Source organism: Panthera tigris, chromosome D4 (assembly GCF_018350195.1).
Source record: "Panthera tigris isolate Pti1 chromosome D4, P.tigris_Pti1_mat1.1, whole genome shotgun sequence".
Lineage (NCBI taxonomy): Eukaryota > Metazoa > Chordata > Mammalia > Carnivora > Felidae > Panthera > Panthera tigris.
In genome coordinates, this window is record NC_056672.1 from 6,745,880 (window position 1) to 6,766,691 (window position 20,812).

The window sequence follows — 20,812 nt, forward strand, 5'->3', positions numbered from 1 at the left end:
GGGATTTATCCCTGATATGCAAAGATGGCTCTATGTATGCAAATCAACTAACGTGATAAACCACATTAACAGAATAAAGAATAAAAATCACATGATTGTCTCAACAGACACAGAAAAAGCATCTGATACAATTCAATACTCTTCCACAATTAAAAACTCTCAACAAATTAAGTATAGAAGAAACTTATCTCAACACAATAAGGACATACATGAAAAGCCCACAGCTAACATCATCTTCAGGAACGATGGAAAACTGAAAGCTTTTCCTCTACAATTTGGAATCAAGCATGGATAGCCACGCTTTCCATTCCTATTCAGCATGGTACTGTAAATCCTAGCCAGAGAAATTAAGCATGAAAAAGAAATGAAAGGAACCCAAACTGGAAAGGAAGAAGTAAAATTATCTGACTGCAGATGACCTGATCTTACATGTAGAAACCCTAAAGATAATCACCCCCCAAACAAAAAAACTACTGGAATAAATATTTTTAAAAGTTGCAGAATACAAACTCAACGTACAAAAATCAGTTGCATGTCTGTGCACTAACAATAAGCTATCTGAATAAGAAATCAAGGAAATAATCCTATTTACAAAAGCATCCAAAAAACCTAAAAACGTAAGAATAAACTTCACCAAGGAAGTGAAAGAACTGTATACTGAAAAGTATAAAACAATCATGAAAAACATCTTTAAAAGACACAAATAAATGGAAAGACAGTCTACATTCATGGACTGAGAGAATTAATATTCTTAAAACGTCCAGACTACCCAAAGTAAACTATAGATTCAATGCAATCCCTATCAAACTACCAATGATATATTATTTTAATGTTTATTTATTTTATTTTTGAGAGAGACAGAGCGTGCAGCATGCAAGCGAGCACAAGCAGGAAGAGGCAGTGACAGATGGAGACACAGAATCTGAAGCAAGCAGGCTCTAGGTTCTGAGCTGTCAGCACAGAGCCCGATGCGGGGCTCAAACCCACGAACTGTGAGATCATGACCTGAGCCAAAGTTAGATGCTTAACCAACTGAGCCACCCAGGCACCCCAAAATCCCAATGATTTTTTTTTTTTTTTACAAAATAACAGATACAGAAAAAACAATCCTAAAATTTATATGGAACTACAAAGGACTCAAAAAAGCCAAAGCAACTTTGAGCAAGAACAATGCTGGAGGCATCAGAGTTCCTGATTTCAAAATATATCACAAAGCTACAGTAATCAAAATGGCATGGTATTGCCACAAAAACCAATGGAACACAACAGAGAGCCCAGAAATAAACCCCTACAAGTCTGTTCAACAGACACACCACATACAAAAATCAACTCAAAATAGATTAAAGATAAACGTAAGACCCTAAAACCATAAATATTCTAGAAAAAAACATAGGGGAAAAGTTTCTTAGCACTGACAATGATTTATTGGATGGAGCACCAAAACAAGGGCAAAAGAAACAACAAAGTGAAAAGGCAATCCACAGGATGAGAGAAAATGTCTGCAATTCATATCTCTGATTAATATCCAAAATATGTAAAAACCCATACAACTCAACAGCAACAAACTAAAAATAATCCAATTAGAAGATGGGCAAAGGACCTGAATAGATATTTCTCCAAAGAAGAACCAGATATGTTCATACATTCATGTGAAAAAGGGCTCAATATCACTCATCATGAGAAACGCAAATCAAAACCACAATGAGTTAGGGGCACCTGGGTGGTTCAGTTGGTTGAGCATCCGACTTCAGCTCAGGTCATGATCTCCCAGGTTGTGGGTTTGAGCCCCGTGTCGGGCTCTGTGCTGACAGCTCAGAACCTGGAGCCTGTTTCAGATTCTGTGTCTCCCTCTCTCTCTGCCCCTCCCCGACTCCCCCTCCCCCCTCTCTCTCTCAAAAATAAACATTAAAATCTTAAAAAAAACAAAACGGGTTATCACCTCATGCTTGTTGGAACAGTTATTATAAAAAAACAAAAAACAAAAGATAACAAGTATGGCTGAAAGTGTGGAGAAAAGGGAATCCTTATACACTGTTGGTGGGAATGTAAATTGATCCCACAATCCCACATAGGGTACATATCCACAGAAACTGAATACACTCCCACATTCATTTCAGTGTTATTCACTATAACCAAGACATGAAGGCAACCTAAATGTCCAATGCAAGATAAATAAAGAAAATGTAGTATTTATATACATAGAGTATTATTAAGCCTTAAAAAAAAAAAAAAGGAAATGCTATCATTTGTGACATGGTTTAATAAGGAAGACAGCGTGCTAACTGAAATAACACTTGGTGAAAGATACAGAACAGACAGAGAAAAACAAATACTGCATAATTCCATTTATAGAAGGAATCTAAAATAGTCACACTCACAGAAGCAGAGAGAATGGTGGTTACCAGAGTCTGGAAGGAAGGGGAAAGGTGGAAATGCTGGTAAAAGGGTACAAAGTTTCAGTTATACAAGATGATTAAGTCCTACAAATCCACTATATGCCATAATGTCTGCACTATACACTTAAAAATTTGCTGGGGGTCTTCGGTGGCTCAGTCAGTTGAACATCCAACTTCCGCCCAGATCATGATCTCACAGTTCGTGGGTTCGAGCCCTGTGTCGGGCTCTCTGCTGACATCTCAGAGCCTGGAGCCTGCTTCACATGCTGTGTCTTCCTCTCTCTCTACCCCTCCCCTGCTCATACTCTCTCAACAATAAATATATGTTAAAAAAAATTTTTTTATAAAAAAAAAATTTGCTAAGATAATTATACTGGAATTTAAAAAATAATTTTTAAAAAAATTTGCTACAAGAGTAGACCTATATCAAATGTTACCACAAAAAATTAAAAGTATAAAAATCTAAAAAAAGTGTAAAAATAAAAAAAAAATCAAGAGGGCAGAAAGAAACTCTTGGAGGTAACGAATAGGTTTAAGGCACTATGCTACTGGTTTTGCAGGTATATGCTAATCTCCAAACTCATCAAGCTGTACACGTTAAATCCGTATAGCTTTTTGTACGTAAATCATACATCGATAAAATGGTTTTTAATTAATTAATTATTTTTGAGAGAGACAGTATGAGTGAGGGAGGGGCCGTGGGGGGCGGGGGGGCAGAAGATCTGAAGTAGGGTCTGCGCTGACAGCAGTGAGCCAGATGCAGGGCTCAAACTTGTGAACCATGAGATCATGACCTGAGCCAAAGTCAGACGCTCAACCGACTGAGCCACCCAGGTGCCCCAATAAAGTGGTTGTTTAAAAACAAAAGAAAAGCAAGCATACCCTTATATTATCACAGTGCATGCAAAGTAATCACTTAATAAACAGGTATTACTGGGGCACCTGGGTCGCTCAGTCAGTTAAGCGTCCAACTTCAGCTCAGGTCATGATCTTGCAGTCCGTGGGTTCGAGCCCCGCGTCAGGCTCTGTGCTGACAGCTCAGAGCCTGGTGCCTGTTTCAGATTCTGTGTCTTCCTCTCTCTCTGACCCTCCCCCGTTCATGCTCTGTCTCTGTCTCAAAAATAAATAAATGTTTAAAAAAATTTTTTTAAATAAATAAACAGGTATTATTCCTGCCCTCCTACATCCTCCAGACAAAATGTGCCATCCTGTATCTTAGCTCCCCAACCTACTGTGTGCCTGTCTACACCACTTTACACACTAGATCAGAATTACGTGTTTGCGTAGGTTTCCCCTCATCAGGGGTGTGTTGGTGGTCCCTAAACCAAAGCCCCCAGGAGAGCAGGACATACCCTGGAGTTGTTTGCTTGAGCGTGAACTAAAAAAGAACAACGAAGGAACCAGTCTAGTCATGGTGAGACGGATAATAAAACATCGCATCTCAGCCAACAATTACCATTTTGCACTGCTAAGACTTCCCCAAGACTGCTGTCTAAAAGTAAATAACTCTGCAAAGAGGTAAACTGTTGGAAGTGATAAGTCATTCTTCCCTTCGAGAGGCAAGTCAAAGAACAGAAAGTTAAATCAAACAAAAGGATACGCAATTCCTCTAATACGTTTGATCTTCCCTGGATCCGTGAGCTGAACGGGCTTCAGGACCTTCCTCACAGGACAGGAGAAGAACACTTCTCCTCCTCCTCCGGGAGGCATTCCCCGTCGCACAACCTGCCCGGGTGGAAAGACAGAAGAGGTGACGATGCTGCGGAGCGCGTGACCCCGACACCCAACCTGGCTGCTCTGTGCCAAGGGGCTCTTCCTCGGGAGGCAGCGAGCTCTTTCGTACCCACCTTGTCAACCCCTTCAATGCCGACAGCACCTTAAGTTAGCACCAAGAGGGCACATGCTGAGCGGTGACTCCGGGCCAGCACGTCCCCGTCACAGTGAAGCCACTTCATCACGAGGGCCTGTCCCCTCATCCTAACTGTGAGCAACTAGCCCAGCTCATTGGCTCATCCCATTTCTCACCCGTCAGGAACCCGCTTCTCCTCCTGTGCAATGAACCGATCTATGAAAACTCATTTTATTCAGTAAAAATGAAGTCATTTCCCCCGTTTTAAAACATTAACTTAAGAAATAGATGCTAAACAGCTTAAGATATCCAGTGTTACTGATGTAACCCTGCTTAAACAGATGCTTAAATTACTTCTACTAGATTTTGAAAACACTGAACATTCACAGGGGCATCCAGGTTGGGAGGCCCTGGAGACAAATTACATCTTGATGATTCGACCAGAGGGGGCGTGTGGCTAGAACCCTGGCTCCACTGCTCACTAGTGGAGATGCCACGAGGACTCAGGGAGCCGACGCGTGTGCAGCACTCACACCATCACCTACTGCGGAGTAAGTGCGAGTAACTGGCCACTATGACTGTCATTACTCAAGAGTCCCTCTCCAGCTCCAAGTCTGTAACGTTGGGGTCATGACTCCCGTGGGTGTTCTCAATGGAGACGTTCGATGTGACACACACAGACACACTGAGTCACACGGCTCTTCCCATGAGTTCACAAGAGAATATGTTGTACGCATATATATACAGCCAACAAGGTACACGCATCCTTACCTTTAGCTCAAATGATTCACCGTCAATTCCAAACTGTTTCAACAGGGGGAGGGCTGTTGCCTTAAGAACATCAACCTGTGGAATTATTTCAGGAAAAAAAAAAAAAAAGTTTAATTAAACCTTGAGAAGTGGGAAGAACAAAGAGCCCACAAAGCAGGATGAGGTTCAGCAACCGGGCACACGATGTCGTCCTGTGAGGAGAAAGCACGCGGGCTTACAACTGAGGGCATGGGCCGGCTCTGCTCCCAAATAAGACTGCAATTTTACAAGCTGCCGGCTTCTCCGAGCCCCTCTTTCCTCACTTTATAACAGCATACATCTACCCTGTGAGTCATCGTGAGTATCACATGCATCACGCAAAAAGCATCAAGAAATGGCTAGGCCCATCCAGAAAACAAACTGGGACTTCTGCTCATTCCTAGAGGCCTAAGCGTTACAGAAGAAAATATCAGCCTTTTTTATTATTCTTTTTCCAACATGGTTTAGTGCTGAGAGCTGGTGGCAATCCAAGCCAAAGCAAACCAAATGAAGTCTGCAACCTGAGCAGGGGCTACCTGGGAGTCCTGCGGGTGCCACACAGGCAGTCACAGGAGGGGACGGTCCACAAAGGGGTAGGCCGGGGGAGGTAGGCTTGGACTCAGGGAAGCCCCACAGTGCAATGACAATGCCCACAGTTGATGGCAGGGCTGTGCCGAGCATGGCTGTTATGACCTCCTCCCTTAGAGCTCCTCGGGGGCCTGGGGTCCTCTGCTTATTTATTTGTGGATGCCCCAGAGGGAATAAGGGTGACATTCAAATCAGGTTGGCGAACAAGTCAGTGAACGCTGTCTCAACAGCAACTCGGGAAGGAAAGGAAAATCACTCCCTTACTTGTTCCCAACTGAACAGAGCTGCTTTCCAGCCTGCAGGGGCGAGCGACCCCTAGGCAGGGGCAGGGCGGCTCGGTCCAGGCTTCATCTCCTGTTAGCTGTGTGGCTTCTGGTCAGAAAATCCCAACTGTCTGAATTTCCTGGTCTTTAAGGTCTGGGGCTCTCAGCCTGTCTCTCTCCGAGCTGCCACCAACTCTAACATGCTGAGATTCAACAGAATGAGACTCCAATAAGCCTTCATAGCAGAGAACAGCCCTAACTAAATATTCTGAGACCACAAAATTAACCAGGGGCAGAAATGACCTCTGAAGCCTAGGAACCTGGTCAGAATGGATCAGGTGGGGCAGAAGCAGTTACGAGGAAAACTCATTAAAGATTAGCTAATGTCATTAAATACTGAAGCTGAACGTGTGTCGCAAACTTAAAATAATGCATTTGGGGCTGCCAGAACCGAGAGGAAGCCAGTCTAGGCTAGAATTAAGGGCAACTGGGGAGCAGGCCAACCCAGACTCTGGGAACAGTGGGGGTAGAGGGGCGCATGCTGCTCTGCCGACGAAGTGACTCTGGGACCCAGGCGCCCAGCCTGGAGAGAGGGAGAGAGAGGGCGGGGAGAGAGGGGAGAAAGCAGCGCATCCCTTCTGCCTCATCCTACCTATACCTGGAGTCAAAAGGCCGAGGCCAAATGGACTCTGAAGGTCAGCCAGAAGCCCTAGTGTAGCTGAAGGGGGTCCCATCTCCTGAATCAGCCTCTAGCTGCCCCGGACGGCAGGCATCCTGGTGCAGTGGGACTAGGGCCGGAAAAGCAGATGCAGGCTTGAGTCCTTCTCTGCCTCTTGTTAGCTGGGAGACCTGGACACTTCCCCACGTCCCCAGGGCCGTGGGTGCCTCCTGCGTAAAGTGAGGGGCTGGACTGGACGTACCCCTCTCGCTGTGCACACTCTCATTTTAGCAGAGTGAGGATGGTCTACAAGTTCTGCTTAAGGAAAATGGAGCTGGAACTCTGCGATTACAGGCCCAAGTCTGGTCCAAGTGGCACCTGATGGCAGAGGCATTACCCTTCAGTTCAGTCAGCAGACAGAAATGCGATCAGATCCAAGCCGACGCGAGAAAAGGAAGAAACCTGCTCTCAGCTACCTTGTCCGAAACAGTGATAAGAACATCCACCTCACAGGGTTGGTTCAAGAATTCAGTAAATAAGGATACATACAGAAGAACACAGGTTCACTCACAACGGGGCCCAGCACACAGGAGACATGATCGTACTTCTTTTCCCCTTCCAGGAGGGTACTGAAAAAGACTGGAACCTTCCTTGCCATTTGACCGGCTTGTTGGCACCAATAAATATCTACTGTGCTCTGGTGCAGAATCACGGAGATGCAGATAAGATCTCCTGAACTTTTCTTCTCGGAATTTCTCCCTACTCCCTGCCCTTCTGTCCCCAAGGGAAAATGTCCCTATTCTCTCACAAGGCTCGTCCTATCACTTCTACTGTCTTACCCTCACCCCTCCAGCAGCTCCAGGAGTCAGCCTTATAAACACCCCCATCATCCTATCTAACCTTCTAACCATCCCGGTTCTTCATCTGTCTGCTACTCATTCCCCAACCTATGGCTGTCTTTATCGTCCAAGGACACTGCTCTCTCGAGGTCAGTACAACTTCTCACTGCCGAACCCCCCACCCAGCCCGAAGTCGGCTCCTGCAAAGACTGGCTTTGTGAGTCATCCCCCGCTTCTTAGAACTTGCCTCCTATGTCCACGGTCGCTGTCTCTGGCCCCTCTTCCCCGCTCACACCTCATTCACTTCCTCTTCTTCCCCTACTCCCAGCCTCTGGGACCATGGGGCAAAACCCAAATGCCCATGGAGGTCAGAAAGGGAATTTAAATGAACGATGAGGTCAGCTAAGGCCTGTGTCCAACTGGAGAGCTCACGTCTCATCCAGAGGACCACGCCACTCAGGTCGGGCTGATGGCCACCCAGTGCCACCACGTCGACCTACTGTAACGTAAGACCTGGGGTCTCAAACATGAACCACCAATTCAGAGACACACACCGGCACACTGCAGCCCAGAGGAGGAACCCCTGTAGGATTAATTCGGTCAAAAAGCCTCCAGGGTTCAACCCCGGCACTGGTCCATCTCACTCTCCTAGGGTTGTAACTGTCAATAGGTGAGATCCTGGTGACCTGTCTCTGAGACCCCAGACGATAACTTCTAACTGCCAGCTAGACAACCTCTGTGGATATCCTACCAATATCCCAGAGAAGAGAATGAAAGTGAAACACATCATCCATCATCCTACCACAATTTTCCTCTTCCCCATATCAAATGCTATCTGATCTCTACCCTTCAAGTCAACCAGGACAGAAATCATGGAATTATTCATAACTCCTTCCTCCTGTCCCATCTCCAATTAGCTGTCAAGTTAAGAAACCTCTCCCCCCACAATGTCCTTCAGATCTGTCCCTTCCTTTCTACTTCCACCTCCATGACGTTCAAACTAGTTGAGACCTTTCCAATTCATCCTCATCTTGGCCTCCGGAGTCATCCTCCTAAAATCCAAGACTGACTCTGTGGCCTCCTTTCCTCTAAAAAACCCTCCCAGCCCTCAGCATTTTGCCTATACCTCTGATAAGGGTACCCTCGTAGCCCCCCTGGCTGCCTCCATAGCTGTCCACCTTAGGAGATCAAGATCCCGAAGGGCAAAACTCCTTGAACGGACGTGAATCGGGGAAGCCAAACATCACAGAGAAAGCTTGAAATGAAGCCACAGGCTGAAGAAGTCACTCTTCATCCAGGATTAGGTGTATTTCTTTCATCCTAGGCTGGAGTCAAGTATTCACCAAGGTCACTTTAGCCGTGAAGCTAGAAAAAGCAGAACCCCACCACACCTGAAAAGAGATTTTTTTTTTTAAATACTCTGCACACAAGAGTCAAGTATTATTTCTGGGGAATTCATCAACTAATCTTTGTCACTGTTAACATACAAAACTTTTTTTTAATAACGCCAGTGCAAATAGCTTTTAAGATTATTGGCAATTATAGAAAAAAAAAAAAAAAGAGTACATAACTGAGGCAGCCAGTACCCAAGTTTCCTCATGTTTCAGAGCTTTTTCCCATTATGCAAGGCCCCTGCTCCCCCCGCCCCAATCCAGAAGTGAAAAGCCTCCTGTCACATTTCTAACTGAAAGGCCCATTTCCTAGAATCGTCAGAAAATGCAGTAAAAAAGGAATCATTTGAAACTAGTTTAAAATTCTAAAGAGGCTGTGCACATTCCCTTACAGCTGACAATTTCAGGTCTTGCACTGTACCCAGGATCCTCGGAAGAGTCTGTGCACCCGAACTCCCAAGAATTGAGGAGTAAGTGTCTTAGTGCCTAGCAACACATTAACCACGTTTCCCCCCTACGAGATGTCTTGGTGAACACCAGCGGTCTCCGCTTTGGGGCTCAAGGCGCCACCTAACTGGTCTTTACTGGCTAGAAAAGCTACACACACTTCCCATTCCGCCTCCGGAGCCACCCTCTCCGAGGTCCCGGTCCCAAGTCGGTGGAGGTGAGCCTTGGTAAGGTGTCCTTGGTAAGAACTTCACATCATGGCCTTGGGTTTTCAGATACCTTCTCTGGAGAGCAGGGGATCCTTCCCTCCCCGCAAGAAAGGTCTAAGGCAGGCCTGGACAGAACTGTTCTAGTATCTCTCTCTCTCTCTCTCTCTCTCTCTCTCACACACACGACAAAACCCATCCTTGAATGACTCTAAGACAGCTGTGGTGGCCACAACGAAAATTCCAGGTATATATTAAACTATCCTCCCCACACACGCAGGAAAATTAGCATGCTTAATAAGGAGGTCGCTGGCGCCCACAAACTATCAGAGTTCGCGTATACCTTCCCCGCCCCTGCCCTTTTTCTAAATCTGCAAACTCTTCTCAGAAGAAGAAAAGCCCTAAAATTTATGGTTAAAATCTGAGTTAACTCAAGATAATGCTACAGCAATGCCAAGGAGATATTATTATTTTCTGTCTGAAATTTTGGTCTGCTGCCTTGCAGCCGCAGCCATCACATGACCTTAGGAAGATCCACGCTCCAGCACTGGAGCCAACAGAGCCATTTTTCATGTCAACCATGATGAGACTGCACACATCTGCTCTGAAGGTTCTTAGACACGACGGCGAAAGGCACCTTGATGAATGTTAACAGTCATCACGGCATTTGATGATTGCAAATTTTGGTTCATCTGCTTCCCGGGGTGATTAATGTCTAAATCTCAAGGTAAATAACAAAACGGAGACCCTCAACAATGAAACCTGTGCTTTGTCAGGAACTTGCTTCTCAAAAGCTGGGCTGTGACAAGAGACAAGACTATTCACTACTCACCGAAGGGTCAACCTGGTCATTGGTTACTCCCCGCAGGACAATTCTTAACGGGTGCTTCATAAACGGAGCCAGGCAAAGAAGACTCTCCAGGTAGTAGCCAATGCTGCGAAGGACACTACAGTCATGTTCCACGGACCCGCCATACAGGAGGCCGGGCTGGTAATACAAGGTTGTTCCTTATACCGGAGGAGGAAGAGCCACATTCAGCCGAAAAAACAAAAAACAAAAAAACAAAAAACACGAAGTGTCAAAAAGGCAACAAAAGCAGTGAGTCCCAAGGGGAAAGTCTGACAAGGGCATCCGAGAAGTTCAAAATGCCATTCCTAAGAGCCCACACTTAACTTTTCCAAAAGCTGACTCATTACTGTCAAGCCCCTGTAACAATAATAAACTGTGAGTGTAATTTAATAAACAGTAATAAATTAAACCCCTCCCTAAGCATCTGAATTGCCAAAGTCGTGGCAGGGCACAGAGGAGAGATCCCAACGGGCGCTATGGGCTTCCAACAGCACACTCTGCCTGCTGGCGGAGGGCTCTGCGAATGATGTGCTGAAATCGTCACATCAGCAACCAGCTTCTTTCCAGGCGCTTGAAACGAGATTTCCCAGAAACTGCACTCATCAACAGGATTCCTAGAGAAGGCAAGTACTTCATGGCACTTAATTCCATTAATAGTAGCTCTTTTTAAATTTAATAACAACAAATAGAAAGATCTAAAATTATTGAATAGCTTTGGTGGAAACTCCATTATCTCCGTTCACTCTTTCCCATATCCGTATCATCCAAAAAGTTTCTTACTGGGTGTATGTATTAGAGGAAAAGCAAAGTAAAATATTCTAGATTTTGGGGGGAGGGCATAAATGGCTGAACATGGTATTGCTGCTGCTCAAAATCTTTTGTCAGTGTCTCCTGGCGTAATTTACCAATACATTTAACATTAGAGGAAAGAGATTTACGCTCAGTCCCTCACAAGGAAAGCCACTCTTGAGAGGTTCATAAAATAAATGTAGGTTTTACCAAATTAAAAGCCAAAATCCCAATGATCACAATCAGAATCATGTTCTGATCAAAGTGGGAAAGAGTCTACATCAGTTAGTCTAAATTAAATTTTAGATTAGTCTAAAACCAATCCTTTAGGTCAAAAAGCCAAAAACAGACAAACAAACAAAAAAACAAAAAAACAAATACATAACCACTAAATTCTGCAAATCTGTTTATGCCTGCAAACTAACAGGGTGACAAATTGGTCAGATTATCAGAATTGAAGGCTTCTACGCTGGTGGGCACAGGGCACATGAGGTGGAAGCAGGATCATGTAAAATGTCTTACTTCCCAACTTGAGCTGAAGAGAGGACTAGAAAAGAATTACGCACCCTCTGAATCACCGATAAAAATTGCTGAAAAAAATCTCCAGCAAAACAATATTAAAAATTTTTAATTTTTTAAAAATCTCCAGCAATTTCCAAGTAAACAAGCCAAGGAGAACTCAGGGAATGACAGCTTGCAACGAGCCCCTGAGGTCTCACGCCTGAAACTTGTTCTCCGTAAGGCATGGCTGAATGTGGCTACAGGCCGCTGAATCTCCTGTGACACAAGGGCCACTTATCAGGCCAAGCTGGTCTTCTTTCTTAAGAGAGCCAATGCACGAGAAAGGTCATGGTTTCCTTTGCTGAATACATGTGCAAAGGTGAACAGCTCGTGGAGCCGGCCAAAGGATGTTTGCCATGGTCTCCCTGACAAGGTCGAGAAGAGTTTCTAACAGCAAACAAACAGCTAAAAAGAACCTAAATATTTATCAGTAGGGAACAATCAAATAAATGATCATGCATCCCCACGCCAGAATACTCTACTAGGTGCAATGAAATATCGAGATAGATCTGCGTATGCCTGGCAGGGAAAGTTCTCGGAGACCTCGGTGACAGCGAAAAAACGCTGGCTGCAGAACAACATGAAGAGCATGACCCTGCTGGTCTCAGATACGGAAGCGCCGTGCAAGCAAATGCGTGGAAAAGAGACCAGGGCACACGCCCCAGACCATGACCTCGGCGGCCCCTCGGGGCGGGGCTGGAAGAAGAAACAGGTGAAGGGATTTTCACATCTTCTGCATACGCTTGTGCGTGCTTCTTTTAAAAGACAAAAATAAAATAAAATTCAGCGCGTTCAACTATCTCACAGACTTTGTTGTAAAATTTTATCGTGACAAAATAAACAATCGGACTTTGAAAAGCCGCACATCGATTTTAGGCGTGAAGTACTTTTGTTGCTGAAGCAGAGGAGGTGCCTGCTTGAGCTGAAACGTTCAGCCTTCTAACTTCTCTCAGTCAAGGGTGCGCCCCTCGCGCTGGCAGATCTGACACACGTCTCCAGTCGACTTCTCCAGGCAGGAAGCCAGGTCTTCCCACCCGAATATTTATCCCGTTAAGAGGCACGAGAAGTAGAGGAACGGGTCAGCAGCACACGTGGCTGCTTTCAGGAATGGGAAGAGACGGCGCTTACCTGTTTGGTTTATTTCGATCCGAGAACCATTAGTTATTTTGTCCAACAGCCTTATGAAGCTGGCTTCAAAGTCTGCGGGGGAAAGAGAACACAGACTGGTCACCGTTTCCAGAGAAGAGGTCTCATCCGGGAACTGCAGTGGAAGGTCCGTGACCCCTGCACCACACCCGGGTTCGAGTCGGGACAGGGCCGGGACCACTGGCTGAGGAAACCGAAGCATCAGAAAAGCACCGACTGGCATGTCTGTGTTTAGTGGAACTATGAGAAACAATTCGGCTTTCATATTCCACGACAAACAGCAACTCTACCTGCATCTAGCGGGGTATTAATTTCAGCAGCCTAACACCCATAAAGGCCTGTTCTTCTGACCTCAGGCGTGCATGCCAAACAAGGGAGAAGCAGCAGAAAGGAGGGAAGAGTTTTAGAGTCAATTTCGTATTTGTTCCCCACCTGAGAGGGCAGATGAATGTGCAGGCCACCCTCCAGTCTCCGAAGCAGTAAGGGGTCCCGGTTTCCTCCACTCAACACTGTCCCTTCTCTCCCCTCATCACGCCTCTTACTCACCTGGAGCTATCACCCCAGTTTAGTTTTTCATTTCATTACACACATACTTGAATGTACAATATTACCGTCACCTTCTTTTTAATGTGTGAAAAAAAGACTGCAAGAAAAACCACCACGTGTTAACGAATGGGTTTCTCTTCATGGTAGGACATTGTACGAATTTAACTTTCTTATTCAAATCTTGATGTACATATTTGCTTCAATTCCTTTTACGGACAGATTGTCGTCTAAAACATAAAAAGTGGGCATTACTTAAAAGGGGGGTGGGCCGAGGGGGAAGAAATGGATTTTAAATGTGAAAAAGGAGAGGAGGTAGAATGAAGACTCAGGCAGGACGGCACTTCCTGTAAGTCCTGTGCCTTCCCATAAGTGGGTCACACACACACTCGTTCTCTCTCACTCCCTCTCTGGCGTCAACCTGTGCCCGTGAACAAGGACAGGAAGACTAACTTTTCTGCACCAAAGGCATGGCCACCACCTGGCGATTTAGGCAGTCTGCACCCCTCTATACGCTAACAGAAGTTTCCAGCACAGACCCCAGCAGCCGCCTGAACTGATCCAGAGGGCTAAGCAATTCCCGTCCACCTGTGCAGTTACTTACTGCTGTCCCCGCACCCCCGTCACAGTAGATGCTGCAATCCGTACCGAGAACACTGGGCTAGAAGTCAGAGACTCCGGCGAGCCCTGAACAGGGAACGACGGCTAATTCCAGCAGGTGTGCATCAAAGCATGCCTTACAGCCGGACATTCTCTCATTTAATCCTCAAATCCCCACGGCAGGGAGGGCTGTTCCCATTTCATAGGAGGCTGGGGCCCGAGAATGAGGACCAGCAAGTGACGAAGCCGGGGGCTGAGGGCAAGCCTGTCCTTCTCCACGGTCCACACTAACCAGGGACGCCACTTTGCCGAACTCCGTTTAATCCTGAGTCCACCACCTCCTCCAGAAAATCACGGTACCTCTTAACTGTAGGCACTGACCTACCGCAGAGTCCTGCAGACCATTTAATGGGTCCCCAATCAACATTTTTAACGAAACCAGAATAGAATAAACAATGTCAGAGTTAACTGTACGGAGTTAACTGTTGGCGAAACCTTAATGCTTTACAAATATCTGTATGCGTACTTGGTCGTGGTGTTAGGCAGCATCCCAAAGTTTGAAAATAACTCAACTACAAAATGACTTCTATGGCCTCTTTATATAGAGTTCTTAAAGTTTTTACAGTTTTATTTATTTTTGAGAGAGAGCGAGCGAGTGAGTATAAGCAGGGGAGGGGCAGAGAGAGAGGGAGACACAGAATCCGAAGCGGGCTCCAGGCTCTGAACTGTCAGCACAGAGCCTGACATGGGGCTCGAACCCACCAACTGCGAGATCATGACCTGAACTGAAGTTGGACGCTCAACCGAGCCACCCAGGCGCCCCTAGCATATTCTGGTTTTAAAAATCGGGCATGATCAAGACCACAGCGCCACTTTCTGCCTGTATTTTTAGCAAACGCAACGTGCTCTGCACAAAAAAAGGAAACCTTGATTTGCTCAAGTTTTTGAGGTGACTAAAGGGGATTGAGGAACAAGAATTCATGAATAAAGTCCAAGATTAAACTGCATAGCTCTTACAGATTAGGAAAGAAAAAAGAACATTAAAACAAAAGCCTAACTTTCCATTTTTTTTTCTTCTGCAATCCACGGGAGCACTTACGCACCAACACAGTTTAAAACGCCCAGCAGAGGGGCGCCTGGGTGGCGCAGTCGGTTAAGCGTCCGACTTCAGCCAGGTCACGATCTCGCGGTCCGTGAGTTCGAGCCCCGCGTCAGGCTCTGGGCTGATGGCTCGGAGCCTGGAGCCTGTTTCCGATTCTGTGTCTCCCTCTCTCTCTGCCCCTCCCCCGTTCATGCTCTGTCTCTCTCTGTCCCAAAAATAAATTAAAAAAACGTTGAAAAAATAAATAAATAAATAAAAAATAAAACGCCCAGCAGAGGGGCACAGGCAGGAACAGAATGGGCACGTAGAGAGACCTCCAGGCTGGACCATCCCCTGGTCACAGCAAATAGGTGACTCAGAAACAGTACTTCAAAGAACCAAACACAAGAGCTAGTTCCAGAATCCTGGCAACAGCGAAGATATAGCTCCATCACGTGGTATGAGAAAGCTCTCAAGTTCACCTAATAATAGTAAGACTGAAGTCCGCAGACTTCATTAAGGCAAGATGTGTAGGATCCGTTGTCCTTTCACTTCCCATACACCCTTTGTGACTCTTCCTCCTCAAGACTGCTCTTGGGGGTACAGTTTCAAGTATCTAAAAACACTGGGGAAAAACATCCAAAAATAGGCACGAGTTTACTGCACTGCTTGGGAATACATGATTAGGTGATAAAGCTATAAAGACCATCGGCACAAATACCATAGTGGTCAGGAGAGTGACTGCCAGCAGCAGCAGAGAAGGGAGTCTCTACTGGAAGACGCCCGGCCCCACAGGTCAGCAATGTTCCATTTCTTGACGCGGATGGGGTCACACAGGTGTTCACCGTATAACCTTTTAAGCACCACTTTTATGTTTTACGCATGTTATGTTACTGTAGTCAACATTTGTTAAAAATTTATATTATCAGGACCTTCAATCTCAGAATTCATTAAATACTGCCTCTGATACCTAATGCACTCCCCTCCTTAAGGGAAGTGAGCTCATCACTTCTTTAAGGGGCCAGTAACTCTGTAAAACAGTGGCAGTCATCAGCCTGACCCACTCCTCACTAAGGCAAACTATGTCTCAAATAAGGATGTTTATTTATATCTATTTATAACATTCATATATAAATGTTAGGTATAAATACATACAGGATATATATCAGAACACTCTATAGCATCAAAATTAAAGAGATTTCTTATATACTGATATAAATCATCTGCATGGTATGCTGAGTGAAAAAAAAGTAGGAAGCTGATGGCCATTTGTGTGAAAGAGGACAACATACATACGTACTTGCTTATTTATGTAAAAAATAGCCCTGGAAAGAAACACAACAAACTGGTAACACCGGTTGCTTCACAGGGAAGGAAAAATAAAAAAGAGACAAAAGCCCATCTTATAAACCCTTTTTGTTCCCTCTGAATTTCATGCCATGCGTATATTTTTTAAAATACATAAAATTTAAGTTAAAAAATACAAATAAAGGTACTGTGACACAATTTAAATAGCCAACAAAACCACTTTCATTAAATAGCCTATGAAAGATCTTTCTAAATACTACAGTCATTATGTATAAAATATACGTATTCTATGTATAATATGTAGTAATACATTATGTGACAAATGATAAATTATATTTTAACTGAAACATATAACATCTTTCCTAAATTGTCAATATGTCCAGAAAAAAATTACAGAACATAATAAAATATTTTGAACAGAAATATTAATTTTATCAGAATACACAGGAGACTACCAAAAAAAAGTTCACCATACTAAACATAGCATGAAAAAAAGGAAAAGAGAAAAAAACGAACTGAGATTTCAGATACGGAACAGATTTACAAGCCAAAAAGTAAATGAAAAAATAATCTCAAAAAGATTTTAAAAGTGGAAACTATAGCAGAAAAAAAATCAAGCTAATTCATTTTAACAAATACGACACAGGGGCACCTGGCTGGCTCAGTCAGTAGAGTATGCCACTCTTAATCTCAGGGTTGTGAGTTCGAGCCCCACACTGTGAGTTTAAGCCCCACACTGGGCATGGAGCCTGCTTTAAAAATTAATCAATTAATTAATTTAAAAAATACAACACAGATCAATAGTCTCATTCATCTGTAAGAAGAAATAAAATGTGAGTTAAGAAAATCAGAAATAAAAAATAATATAATTAAAAAGAAACTATAATCTCTATGGATACATTTGAAATTAATATAGCTATGTAAAAAGATGACAAACAGATAAACAGAAAGAGAAATCTAAAACTAAGGGAAGGAGAAAATTTATCAATAAATCAAAAAGATCACTGATGAAGTTGCTGGCAAATGTTTTCCCGACAATTCAAAGGAAAATAATTCTTATATTACGTATTCCAAAGAACAACAACAACAACAAAAGCACAGAGAGATGGCTTCAATCACAGAACAGTTAAGAGCATCACATGCAAAATAAAAAATTACAAACTAATTTATTCTGTTTATTTTTTATGTTTTTTAATCTTTTTTTTTTTTTTTAACATTTATTCATTTCTGGGAGTGAGAGGCAGAGTGTGAGCAGGGGAGGGGCAGAGCTGAGAGGGAGACACAGAATCCAAAGCAGGCTCCAAAGCAGGCTCCAGGCTCTGAGCTATCAGCAGAGCCCGACGCGAGGCTCAAACCCACGGACCGTGAGATCCTGATCTGAGCTGAAGTCAGATGTTTAACTGTTTGGGCGCCCCCAAACTAACTTCATTTAATGAGAACAAATGAGGGGCACCTGAATAGCTCAGTCGGTTAAGTATCTGACTTTGGCTCAGCTCGTGATCTCAAGGTTTGTGGGTTGAGCCACACATCCAGCTCTGCACTGACAGTGTGGAGCCTGCTTGGGATTCTCCCGGATTCCCTCTCTCTCTCTCTCTCTCTCTCTCTCTCTCTCTCTCTCTCTCTCTCTCTCCTTCTCTCTAGGCCCTTCCCCCACTCGTGCTCTCTCTCTCAAAATAAATAAGTAAACTTAAAAAAAAAAAAAGAAGACATTATTAAATACAAGATTAAATACAAAAACGGAGGCGGGGGGGGGGGGGGGGGGGGGGGGGGGGGATCAGGTAACTAGCTTAACTACTACTAAAAAGGCATCTGTTAAAATTCAATATCTAATTCTGTTTTAAAAAGTATGAAGAATGAATTTATTTATTGTAACAGACTTTTACAGATAAAAACAGAGGCCTCTTTAGAAGTTCAAGGAGAACATCTTCATTGGCCTTGGGGTAGACCAAGATTTCTTTACAGGGCAGAGAAAGATTTATAGACTGGGCGACATTAATCGTACTTATTGCTCATCAAAAAAACCCACTAAGTGTGAAAAGACAAATCACAGAATGGAACTAGTTATTTGCGATACTTTACCACAGAAGCCAAAAATTGTGCCATATTAATAAAATGTGATAGCATGCTATAGCAATGAAAATCAACTGCTGCTACAACAAAGATGAATCTTACAAACACGATACAGAACAAAGAAACCAGACATACACAAAAAATACAGACTCGGGGTGCCTGGGTGGCTCAGTCGGTTGAGCATCCGACTTCGGCTCAGATCACGATCTCACGGTTCGTGAGTTCGAGCCCCGCGTCAGGCTCTGTGCTGACAGCTCAGAGCCTGGAGCCTGCTTCAGATTCTGTGTCTCCCTCTCTGTCTCTCTGCCCCTTCCCCGCTCATGCTCTGTCTCTCTCTGTCTCTCAAAAATGAATAAAGATTAAAAAAAAAAATTAAAAAAAATACAGACTCTATAAGACCACTTACATAAATTACGGTTAACATTTCAGAAATTTAATTTATGCTTCAAAAAGGCAGTTTATTACTTACACTGCAGGTGGAGAAAATGATGTGACAAAACAAGCATGAGAGGGGTCTCAGGGCTGCTGTTTTATTTCTTGGCGTGGATAATGGCTATGGGAGCATATCCCCTTTGTAGTAATTCACCAAGCTATATATCTATGATCTTTGCACTTTTATTAATGTGTAGTACACTTTGGTAAAAGCTCATTTTTAAAAAATAAAAACCAAGTTCAAAGAAAGAGTACCTTTAAAAAATATGAAAAACGCAAAGAAATCCAATCATCTCTCTAATCTGCTATGCTAGAAATACCATTAAATACATCTCCAAAAAAAAAAAAAATGCAGAAGGTGTCAATACAAGGAAGAAATCACAATTAAGGGAAAAGTTAGCTTACCAATTAGGCAAGAGGATTTCACATACTTTGATTTGACCCCACATTTTAAGAAAGCATTGTCTTTTGGCCTAGCAATTCCACATCTAGAACTCTATCCTGCAGAAATAGAAGTATGCTAGGAGATACAAAAAATTTTATTGCTGTTTTATTTATAATAACAAACACTGAAGATTACTTTTTTTGTCCCATACTTTCAGGTGTTTATACAAACACCTGTAAAAGAAATAAAATTAACAGTAGGAAATTTAACTCTCTGATTTATACTGCTTTATGACCTTCCAAGTTTCCCATTTATATATAAATTCTTCAGTTGTAGTTCTTTTCTTTACAAACACATTGGGAGGAAAAATCATACAATCACGTCAATTGGTGTAGAAAAGGCATTTGACAAAATACAACACTCATTCATAATAATGATAAACTCTTAGAACAATACGAATAGAAGGGAACTGTCTCAATTTCATGGAAAGCATCTTCAAAACAAAACAAAACAAAAAAAAAACCCCACACAGCTAACACTACACTTAGCAGCCAAACGCTGGAGGCTTTCCCCCTAAGACAGTGAACAAGGCAAGGCAGTTTGCTCTCACTGCATACTTAACATGGTGCTAGAAGTTTCAGCGAGTACAGTAAGGAAAAGGAAATAAAGCCATAAAGTTCAGAAAGATAAAACTATTCCCATTTGCAGATGGCATGGTTGTTTACACAGAAAATCCGAAAGGGGTGCCTGGGTGGCTCTGTCAGTCAAAGGTCTGACTTTTGATTTCAGCTCAGGTCATGATCTCATGGTTTGTAAGACTGAGCAGAGGGGCTCTGTGCTGACAGCATGGAGCCTGCCTGGGATACTCTCTCCTTCTCTCTGCCCCTCCCCAGCTTGCGCGCACACACACACACACACACACACACACTCTCTCTCCCTCTCAAAATAAATAAACTTAAAAAAAAAAAAAATCCAAAGACTCTACAAAAAGACTCCCAGAACTAACAATTTAGCAAGGTTACAGGATAAAAGATACACATCTTCTGAAAAATGAACTGTATTTCTATATACTAGCATTGAATAGATGGAGACCAACACTAAAAATACCATACCATTGACAACTGCTCAAAAAAGTAAAATATTTAGGTGTAAATCTAACAAAATGTGTATAGGACTCATATACTGAAAACCACACAAGGTCCCTGTCAAAATCCTAACAAGATTTGTGTTTAGATAAGACAAGACCATTCTAAAATTTATATGGAAAGGTAAAAGAACCAGAATACCTTATAAAATCACAAAAAGTAAGAGTAAAGCTGGAGGGATCAGCCTACACGATGATAGGTACAGTAATCAAGAGTACATGCTACTGGCCAAGGAACAGACCTATAAATCAGTGGAACCGGATTAAGGCCCCAGAAACAGAACCACACAAATGTCCCCAACTGATTTTTTTACAAAGGTACAAAAGTGATTCAATGGAAGAAAGATAGCCCTTTCAACAAACGGTGTTGGAGTAACTGGACACCCATAAAACCAAAAAAAAGGAACTTCAATCTAAGTTTTAAACCTAGTACAAAAATCAAATGTAAAACTATAAAACCTTTAGAAAACAGAACAT

General features: G+C 43.4%; 1 protein-coding gene across 3 annotated transcripts in view; it reads right to left on the reverse strand.

Annotated features, from left to right (window-relative positions):
* Positions 1-20,812, reverse strand: part of RCL1 (RNA terminal phosphate cyclase like 1) — a 57,429-nt gene that overhangs the window by 28,228 nt on the left and 8,389 nt on the right. For all 3 annotated transcript variants that reach the window (XM_042963376.1, XM_042963375.1, XM_042963377.1), the window contains exons 2-5: positions 12,755-12,826; positions 10,259-10,434; positions 5,017-5,091; positions 3,997-4,121 (exon numbers count right to left, since the gene is read on the reverse strand). In XM_042963376.1, coding sequence (XP_042819310.1) covers positions 3,997-4,121; positions 5,017-5,091; positions 10,259-10,434; positions 12,755-12,826 — 448 coding nt within the window. The remainder of the gene's footprint in view (positions 1-3,996; positions 4,122-5,016; positions 5,092-10,258; positions 10,435-12,754; positions 12,827-20,812) is intronic.